Source organism: Labrus mixtus, chromosome 17, assembly GCF_963584025.1.
Source record: "Labrus mixtus chromosome 17, fLabMix1.1, whole genome shotgun sequence".
Taxonomy (NCBI): Eukaryota; Metazoa; Chordata; class Actinopteri; order Labriformes; family Labridae; genus Labrus; species Labrus mixtus.
Genome location: NC_083628.1, coordinates 778,779 through 789,364, shown reverse-complemented (window position 1 = coordinate 789,364; position 10,586 = coordinate 778,779). Strand labels below are relative to the sequence as shown.

At 43.6% G+C, this 10,586-nt stretch overlaps 1 protein-coding gene across 1 annotated transcript in view; it reads left to right on the top strand.

Annotated features, from left to right (window-relative positions):
* The window catches only part of LOC132992597 (seizure 6-like protein), a 62,067-nt gene extending 54,928 nt beyond the window's left edge, over positions 1 to 7,139 (top strand). Inside the window, exons 11-16 of the mRNA XM_061062023.1 lie at positions 320 to 511; positions 1,155 to 1,349; positions 3,381 to 3,416; positions 3,717 to 3,831; positions 4,787 to 4,892; positions 4,978 to 7,139. Coding sequence (XP_060918006.1) covers positions 320 to 511; positions 1,155 to 1,349; positions 3,381 to 3,416; positions 3,717 to 3,831; positions 4,787 to 4,892; positions 4,978 to 5,010 — 677 coding nt within the window. The 3' untranslated portion in view covers positions 5,011 to 7,139. The remainder of the gene's footprint in view (positions 1 to 319; positions 512 to 1,154; positions 1,350 to 3,380; positions 3,417 to 3,716; positions 3,832 to 4,786; positions 4,893 to 4,977) is intronic.
* Positions 7,140 to 10,586: the final 3,447 nt, after the last annotated feature.

Genomic DNA, 10,586 nt, shown 5'->3' with positions numbered 1-10,586 from the left:
ATAAATCTCTTAAACAATTCCAGCCCTGCTCAAAACTATCAAATATTGAATAATTATCAGGAATTTAACCCTTTAAATGCCAGTTTAAAGGATGGAGAACCAGTTGTCCGAGCTAAAGTGGGAAGTCCAAGAGCTCAGACACCAACAGCAAGTTCCTCACTGGAGCTTTATTTTGTGTGTCGTAGTGATCCACTGGAGCAATTTAAAAACTTTTGGCATCTTCAAGTCGTTTCCACCTCAAAGTGTTTTAAAGAAGTAAAAATGAAAAAACCTGCTTTTCTCCACATAATCCTCAAACTGTGTCTCCTCTTCCTCTCAGTCATGTACTGTTCAGACCCCGGCCATGTGGAGCACTCCACCCGGTCTCTGTCCGACCCCAAACTCTTAGTGGGGACGACCATTCAGTACAGCTGCAACCCTGGCTTCATTCTGCAGGGCGGCGCCACCATCACCTGCTACGGACGCGAACCGGGGACCCCCGTGTGGACGTCTCGCCTCCCTCACTGCGTCAGTGAGTATCAGAGAGAGAGAGAGTGCTGAAGTATGAAAAACACAGGAGGGGTTTTTTGTTTCATCCAGCTCGGGGGCTGAGAGAGTCCCGGGGTTCACCGGTGGATTTATCAGCACTTTGAATTCAGGAGCTTGACGTCAGGAAAGACGGTTACACATGGTGGTTAAGTGAAGATGAAGGGCTCTCTCTCTCTCTCTCTCTCTCTCTCTCTCTCTCTCTCTCTCTCTCTCTCTCTCTCTCTCTCTCTGTAGCTGTGTGAAGTTACATGAGTGGGTTTCTGTGATTTCTTGCACAGAAAAGCGTCCTGGCTCTCTCTCTTTCCTCTCTGCTGACACAGATCACAGCGTCTCTGCATGCCAGAGCCGAGGCCTCATCTTCAGGACTGACAGTGTGTGTGTGTGTGTGTGTGTGTGTGTGTGTGTGAGTGAGAGAGAGAGTGTTTTCAGGGATATTAATGTTCATGCAAAGTGTTTGATATGTTAATTCAGAGCTAATGCAGCGTACCAATCAGCCCTCAGCCACCTGGAGGAGGGGGCGGAGATTATCCATGAGTCATGTCACCTCAGCAGCAGCCCGTCAAACCTGTCAGTCCAGCATGACACAAAAAACCCTTCTTTCTTTTTCTTTACCCTCATCCATCCAGCTGAGGATTCTGTTTCCTGTGAAAACCCCGGTCTCCCTGACAACGGCTACCAGATCCTGTCCAAGAGGCTCTACCTGCCAGCAGAGTCGCTCACCTTCGTTTGTTACCAAGGTTACGAGCTCATCGGGGAGGTGGCTATAAAGTGCATCCTGGGGAACCCGTCGTTCTGGAGCGGACCACTTCCTCTCTGCAGGGGTGAGAAGTTTGCAGAAGTTTTTTTTTTTTTTTTTGAATGTGTGTTTGGAATGAAACACTCCCTGTCGTTTGTAACTTTATATTCATGCATGAACACAACGTTTGTAAAACACGTTTTTTTTGCCTCCTGCTCGTTGATACGGATTGATCATGCCACAGTGCACGCTAACGACCGTTCACTTAAAAAAGAAAGCTCAACAAGCACCTCACTGTCACGCCAGGTTCTGATATCTGAAGTATTGATGATCTCAATCTCATTCTAGATCAAACATTTCTACTCAACCGAACAATCTGCTTGATTTTGTTTTCCAAAAACCAACCGTTGTTAGATTTCCCGACGTCCTTGAATGCATCACAAACGATCGATCCGAACTTCATTCAATAAACAAACAAACTAAAAGTTATTTTCTCTCTCCTCTCGAGGGCAAAGCTTCACTTTTACTTTTTATAAATCTGCATCATGAAGTTTTTAATTCAGCAAACTTCAGACCCGTGCTGCACGTCCGTCCTGTCTCCATGACAACAGTCTGTTGAAAACGGCCGCTGTTTGACCGACACTGCTCCACTACTTTTTACTGCACTGTCGATCTGATCTCACAGATGCTTCTCAGAATCAGAATCAGAATCAGAATCAGAATCAGGATCAGAATCAGAATCTGTGTTTATTGCCAAGTACATTTACACATAAAGGAATTTGACTTGGTGTATTGGTGCTAAACAATTAACAAGGAAATAAAGCAGAACTAGAAACAACTTAAATAATACAGAAGAAGAAGATATTACAATATATAAAATAGAATTTAAAAATGTAAAATATAAAAAATAAAAATAAAAAACACAAAATGTACAAAAGGTGCAATGTAGGAGCTGTGCAGTGGACTATGAGAAAAAAAAAATCTTAGTGTGTGTAACTCTCAGTTTGCTAATTGGACTGTAAACAACGATGCAGCACGGAAAAAGAAAGTCGTTTCTGGATTGTTTGTCGCTCCACTCTTAAAAAACTCGGTCCAATCATTGAGATGATTTGTCCGGTTGTCTTCACGTCCTTTCATCTTTAAATCTAAAAATTTGAGCGAGTACGTTGGTTTCTTGGACGCGGTTGGATTCTAGTTGTTGAGGGGAAATTGAATCCCTGATGTCGGCCTGCAGACGGAAACAGAACATAACGAGATGATGTCAGGAAACCTGGACGGTGCAGTGAAGTGAAAGTCAGGGTTTCAACTTCAACTTTACTTTTATCGTCCTCGAGGGGAAATTTGTTTCGCAGCCAGGTGAGATTAACTATGAGAAGAAAAAACAAAAACAACAATCACATAGAACACAGGCACATAGAACACAGGCACATAGAACACAATCACATAGAACACAGGCACATAGAACACAATCACATAGAACACAATCACATAGAACACAATCACATAGAACACAGGCACATAGAACACAATCACATAGAACACAGGCACATAGAACACAATCACATAGAACACAGGCACATAGAACACAATCACATAGAACACAGGCACATAGAACACAATCACATAGAACACAATCACATAGAACACAATCACATAGAACACAGGCACATAGAACACAGGCACATAGAACACAGGCACATAGAACACAATCACATAGAACACAGGCACATAGAACACAGGCACATAGAACACAATCACATAGAACACAATCACATAGAACACAGGCACATAGAACACAGGCACATAGAACACAATCACATAGAACACAATCACATAGAACACAGGCACATAGAACACAGGCACATAGAACACAATCACATAGAACACAGGCACATAGAACACAGGCACATAGAACACAATCACATAGAACACAGGCACATAGAACACAGGCACATAGAACACAGGCACATAGAAACAACAGACACTGTGAGAGGCATTAAATACAGAAACACAGGGTTTAGTGAACGGTCAGCTCGAAGCAGCTCCAGATTGAACCTCCACATGATGCGTGATGTGACTTTTCATGTGCACTGACTGACAGAACGATGTCTTGCAGCCAACCATGACTGCTTTGGCAACCATGCTTTGGAAGGTGAGTGTGAATCTGTGTGTCGCTGTGAAAAAAAAAAAGACCACACTGTTTGTTTTTCTGCAGCAAGCCAAAGTGTAAAAAAGCACTTCTCTGTTTGTGTGTGTCTGCTCCGCCTGCATCTGCAAACATCTGGCTGCCTCAGTGACCCCCCCTCTGTGTCTGTGTTTGTCCGTGCTCCTGTAGGCTCCGCCCTGTTTGCTTTGCGACCCTCTCTCAAACTGCTGCAGATTTCATTTCTTCTTTTTTCTTTTTTTTTCTTCTCTTCATGACGGTTTTTATGCATTTCTTTGTTTCTCTCAGTTGCCGAGGCGACTGCAGGCTCCACTCTGGACGGAGGGAACATAGCGCTCGCCATCTTCATCCTGGTTCTTCTTCTCTCCGTGCTGCTCGGAGGAGTTTACGTCTACGTCACACGGTGAGATATCTGGCTGCTCGTCGTCGCCTGTTTGATGGAGGCCTCGCTCATGATGGTCATGTTGATGCAGCCACATGACGCTAAAGCTAACTGTCTGCTCCTCCGATTAGTTGGTGCCAATTTAATTTTAGATTCAGTAGAAACATTGATGAAACTAAGAACAGCAAATACATGAAGAAGCTCTGCTCTCTAACATTTTTATTGTTTATCGCTCTACAGAACTTTGTTAGCACGTTGCATATTTCTCTCAGCCAGGTATTTGGGCATACTGCATCCATCGTACATGTATTAGGTCTTAACCCTCAGGCATCAGTTTCATTTACGACCCTCTTAAGTCCCTAAGGACAAAAATGTCCACTTCCAAAAACTGATCTAAAAATAGAACAGATTGATATTTTTTTCTACTTTTTTCTGCATAAATCTCTTAAACAACTTCAGCCCTGCTCAAAACTACCAAACATTCAATCATTTTTAGGAATTTAACCCTTTAAATGCCAGTTTGATTACTTGATGTCACTGTTATTTTCCATATAACAAATATTTGGTGGCTGGGGGAGTTTTTTTAAATCAGTCTTGGATATGTCAAAGATTATCCAAAATATTGACTTTGATGCATTGTTAGTTTTTGTGTAGCATCAGATTTAAAATGTAGTTCCCTGTTTGGACATTGGAGGGCGAAAATGTCCAATTTACAAAAACTGCTATAAAAATAGAACAGATTGATATTTTTTTCTATTTTTTTTCCATAAATCTCTTAAACAACTTCAGCCCTGCTCAAAACTATAAAATATTGAATAATTATCAGGAATTTAACCCTTTAAATGCCAGTTTGATTACATGATTCTGGCATTTAAAGGGTTAAATTCCTGAACATGGGAACATTTGCTCATAAGTAACAAAATATTTTTTTGAAATTGTTTTAACTGCATCGTGTTTCTCTCCTCCCGTGTGTCAGATGTCGGTATCACTCCAACTTAAGGCTTCCTCTGATCTACCCTCACCCGTACCGACAGATCACCGTGGAGACCGAGTTCGACAACCCGCTGTACGAGACGGGAGGGGTGAGTGACATCACAGCTCATTCTCCAATCACACGCTGCATACACGATGCTAACAGCGCCCCCTGTCTTCTCTCACATGTTGCAGCAGGACACTCGTGAATATGAAGTATCGATATGAGAAAACTTCACTTAAAGACATTTCTAAACCAGGACTGACCGCCCCCCCTCCCAACTCCTCGCCCCCCTCCTCCTCCCTCCTTCTCCGTCCAGGAGGAGGCGTTGTAAATACAAACAGATGATGTCCAGCCCCTTCTGCCCGGGAGACGCCGTGATCCATCCTGTTCTCTCCTCCTTTTGGCCGAACAAGTCTCATGGCGTGATGATAAATCAGAGAGAGAAAACAGGAAGTGGGAGGAGACAGAAGAGTCTGTGTTTGTGGATCAGTGTCGCTGGGAGATGATTGGAGATGGAGGACAGAGGGGGGGAAAAAAGACCCAAAGATCATCAAACGTGGTGAGAGAAGGGGAGATGTTTGGTGTGAAATGTGAAAAAGAAGTGAAGGGGGGAGGAGTCAGGGGACAGGAAACAGGAGGGATCGGGACATCAAAGCTCTTTTTTTAGTATTTTTTTTGTCAAAGGAATTAAAGCAAAAAGTCCTGAAACATGTGTCAGAGCAGGAGGGAGAATAAAGGCTGCGATCGTTTAGATTCAGACTCCACGTTTAATACTACTGACGGCTGTTTTCTCATGGTTAGCAGAAGCAGTGCACACCCCCTCCTGTGCTGGATTAAAATGTCTTAACACACACACACACACACACACACACACACACACACACACACACACACACACACAGGACTCACAGGAGGCGCCCCGTACTTCCATGTTTGCTGTTCTTTCAGAGCTGGATTTAGTTTCACACAACATCTTCAACTGCTGCTACTTTAAACACTTAAAGACAAAGAAAAGGTTTTGAGTTATGGTCCAACGTGTTTGTACAATTTAGAGACAGTGTGCAAGAAAATGGTGGACTGCCCCTCCAGGTGGGGAGCGGGTCTTTGTCCCCAAGTGGAGGAGGAGTTTTAGTAACTCTGGGTCATGAGCTTTGGGTAGTGACCAAAAGAATAAGAGTGCTGATACAAGCGTCTGAAATGAGTTTCCTCTGGAGGGTGTCTGGGCTCAGCCTATGAGAGAGGGGGAGGAGCTTAGACATTCAGGGGGTGGAGCTTAGACATTCAGGGGGAGCCGTATGAGGTGGTTCAGGTATCTGATCAGGATCCTCCTGGTCGCCTCCCTTTGGAGGTTTTCCTGGCATGCCCAACTGGGAGGAGACCCCGGGGTAGACCCAGAGCTCACTGGAGGGATTAGATATCCTGTCTGGCCTGGCCTGGGAACGCCTCGGGATCCAATAGGAGGAGGAGCTGGAAAACCTTGCTTGGAGCTCGGATAAGAGGAAGAAAAGGGCTGGATGGAAAATCAAGGAATGGCCCAATATTGGGTTTCCTTTAGACTTCTATTTTTGTTGTCGTGGTTTCTTCACAAGGTCTCGATAACGTCTGATTTAAATGGTATTTGAATTTTAACATTCTGTTGTCATGACGACCCTTGTCTGTCTGAACAAGCAGAAACTCCCCTCTCTCTGTTGGTATTCAAAGGAGCTGCCAAATAATCTGGACTGAAATCTTAAGGGGATAAAACTTTTGGGTTTCTTGGGGACACGTTGAGGTAGAGAGGAGGGGGGTCACCACCTGTCGCTTTAAAATTATTAAAACAGCGAGGAAATAACGGAGGGTGGCTTTGATAACTAGTCTGACACAGGATGTGGTGCTGTCTCCTGTCCCTGAACTCCCCCCCCCCCCACCCCGCCTGCGGTCACCTTGGAGGTTTTTTCATCTGCAGCCGGTCCAGCTCTGGTGTTAGCTGTAGTTTAATGGTTTTCAAAACCTCTGACTCTCAGGCCGGGGAGGTGCTGGGGTCTTATTTCTCACATGTAGTTCGAGTGATGACTGTCATAAAGCGGCCTCAGGGGTCCCCCAGGTCCGCGCCCGGCTGATGATCGAAAACAGGAAACTGAAAAAAAACATGCACTGTTGCAGATGTGGAGGTTGAAATGTGAATAGAGTAGCTGTAGTTAACAGGCCGATCAATCAACCCCCCACCAGATGATGTATTTATTTTGATGTACTGTATATGTGACGTTTTATGAAAATTGATAAATGTACATTTTCATTATGAGAAGACAAATGTTAACAGTTTCCCAAAATAAAGACGTAAAACTTCAATAAAAAGTACAAAACACTTTTTAAACGTCGAGTTCTGTTTGATTATTTCTGCATCATGATCATCTCATGGATTTTTTAAAGGAGCAGTATGTAACTCTGACCCCTAGTGTTTAAAATGGGTACTGCAGTCTAAACTCTAAACATCATAGAGAGCTGTCTCCCCCCCCCCCCTCCTCTCTAGAGTCCATGCTCACTCAGGTCACCATGTGGTGGACTCTGAAGCTTCAGTGTTTATCCAGCTCTGCATGGGTCTGTAAACCTTTCTGTGTTCTAACCTCTCTCCATTTTTCAAAAGCATCTCCAATATTGATCCTAGTTTGAGCACGTTTCTGCTCGTGGAGCTTATTAGAAACATGCAGAGGCTTTTTAGGTCGGGTACAATCACTTCTATCTGAACCACTTCTCTTGCCCGCTTCCATCGCTGCAACACCTGTTGACCTGATAACTGCTCTCATATCTGACAAACCGAGGGGCGTCCAAAACGAGACAGGTAAGTTAAGTTAAAAAAAACACAAGGTTATGCGTGCTGTTTGTTTTGGTTAATAAGTGTTAATTAGTTTGGTTTTCAGATATCTTAACCTTTTTATTGTCGTGTCACCATTTTACTTCTTTTGTAATAAAAACTTTAATTTATCAACGCCACCTGGTTTCCCCACACGAGCCGGGTCATAACAGCAGATGTATGCAGCCTCTATTGATTTATGTTTCCACTGTTCATTTGCAGAGCTGAAAATATTCCAGGGTGTTGTGAGGACCCCCTCCCTCTTGCTCCCCTTCTGCCTGTCTCAGTCTGGTTGGAGTTGGCTTGTGGGTGGAGCGGGGAGGGTCTCCAGCTGAAACCTACTAGGCTGAGTCGGACCCTCTGAAAGGCTTTTAGGTGTGCCTGATTGAGATCCTGATTCTCTCTCAGCTGGCCTCTGCTGCGACCCCCCTCAGCCTTTTCCTTTGTTGGGTTTGCTGATTCTTCACACTCACATTTTAGTTATTTAACAAACTTGATTATTTCAGTTAAATAAAGATCATTTTGACTTTGTGATCTGTGTGTGGCCTCCGTCTTTGTTACAAACCCTGAGCCAGGTGGTAACCTCACATAATGAAGAATGAAAATGTGTTTTTTTTTGTTTCCTGTTTTGTTATCTTGCGACCCCTGCTGAGGGTACGGAGCCCCGGGCTGGGAAACCGTCAGCTCTTCCAACACGGGCAACTTAAAAAGGTTTAAACCGACTGAAAGTGTGAAGTATCACACTCAGTCTGTGCGTGCAGTTTTTTTGGCTTCTCTTCACTTTGACGGGAAACTTTTATTTCTGGACTGAGCGGCCATTGTTTTGCAAATCTTTCCTGATGGGTGGGAGGCAAATCCTGCCCTGCAGCATTTCCCTCCACCGCCAACCCGTTTTAATGTCCTAATGATTCCTTCTGTTGCCATCCCGAATGCTAATAAGAACATAATGCTCCCTGCCATGATAGCAATATCCAGAGGCTCTCCTGCTGCGGTGAATTCAACTGTTGAGAAGCTTTTAACCAGATGCTTGATGATGTTCAAACCTCTGAGGGAGCCGAGTGCTGCCCACACAAGTTTAATGAAGCACAGAGACACAAATACATTACATTTATATCTGCATTTAAGGCATTTAGTTAGAGCTAATTATGTCGACATAATGGCAGCAGCAGCACGAGGAGATGGTTCATATTATCAGCAGCTAACAGCATGGGTCAAAACTTTACACCGCTGAGATGACAGATGCAGCAAATATTTGCCAAGAAATTTATTAGAGCGTTGCTGTTGGGAGATGTTTTGGAGCATTTGGTTTATTGTGCAAAAGTCGCTGCTGTAATAAAGAGGGTTGTAAGCTTTAGTGGGTCTATTACAGCTCAGCTCATTGGTTTTAACAGTCAGTGGTGATAAGACGGCAGCCTGAGGGAGAGTGAGACACACTGAAACTCTAAACGTTGGATAACAGCACATGGGTAAAAATCACGCTCCTTTCTGGAGTCACAGCTCCGCCTCCTTCAAACCCGAACACACAGACACGATGCTCCTCTTTATGATCCTGTTTGATTTACATTTTATAGAGGATATTATTATCTACAATGCTGCAATGAATTAATGGATAAAATCTGATCCTTACAGCTTAAAACTTTCAGCCATTATCTATACTGCTTTTCACGTTCAGGAGCTGTCATTGGACGAGAGGCGGGGTCACACCCTGGACTGTTCTCCAGCCAATCACAGAGCTGACATATAGAGACAGACAACCAGCCACACTCACATTCACACCTACAGACAATTTAGAGTCACCAGTTAACCTAACGAGCATGTCTTTGGACTGTGGGAGGAAGCCGGAGTACCCGTCAAACTTGAAGGTTGTAAAAAGTAGTCCAGTTCATCACATAAACCAAAATAATCCAGAGGTGGTTATCCGTACATCTGTGGGCGAGCTGCAAACATCATCATAAACCATGTACAAAAGACTGAGGGCCTGATTCACAAAATTATAGCACAGATTTTCATCTAAAACTGTGAAAATGAATCAAAAAGACACCGTCTCATCACAAGAGTCACTTAAAGGGTTAAATGCTCCCCTGACGGCGCTGCAGAGCAAACGGCGTCTCTGTGTTCTGCTGCTGTTTGAGCATCTTTAAATGAGACATTTAACTTTTCAACTTTTAATAAGAAAGATAAAAAGCATCTTTTTGAATCAATGGGTTTCAGCCCTGCAGATTTTTATCCCTTTTATTGTGCAAATCATCCTCAGTGAAATAAATGTTGGATTCACACACACCTGCACTAGTGGAAATATGAGCGTCTGCTGAGAGTTGGTGTTAACTGCGCCGCAGATGTGACGCTCAAGTGATCCAGTGATCAGGAAAACACTTCAACCCTTTTATGACTTCAAATTAAAGATTCTTTAAATAAGACTTTGACATGTCACATGACTATTATTAATACAACCAGGGGTTAAATCCGTCCGGGGCTCTCAGCGGCTCCACACCTCATCCACATGTGGAGACGCTCTGGAGCCGTTTCCGTGGCAACGATGTGAGTGTTGTTATTGTCTTTGAGTCGCACCTTTCTCGCTCCGTTTAGGGAGGAAGCTTTGTTTGAAACGGTGAAACTCATGCAGAGTAAAGGTGCAGATAGCTTCTCTCCACATTCAAACACTAAACAAGAGCTACTCTTACTTTGTTAAACTTTTCTTGTTCCTTATCCGGCTCCAAGTGCAGTGTTTTGAAAACTGTATATTTTGTCAAAGCAGTGAAATGCCAAAACAATCATTTTTAAGTATTGCACCTTGTTGCAGATAATATGCACTTCAGCTAAAATGATGTTAGTGATTATCTGAAATCAAATGAAAAAGAGGAAGCACTCAACAGAGAATCTCTCCCCTCAGTCATTTCTGCAGACTGTGCTGTGTTGGTTAATGACAGAATGGTAATAAGCACAGGGTAACTGAAATCAATACTTTTCTTT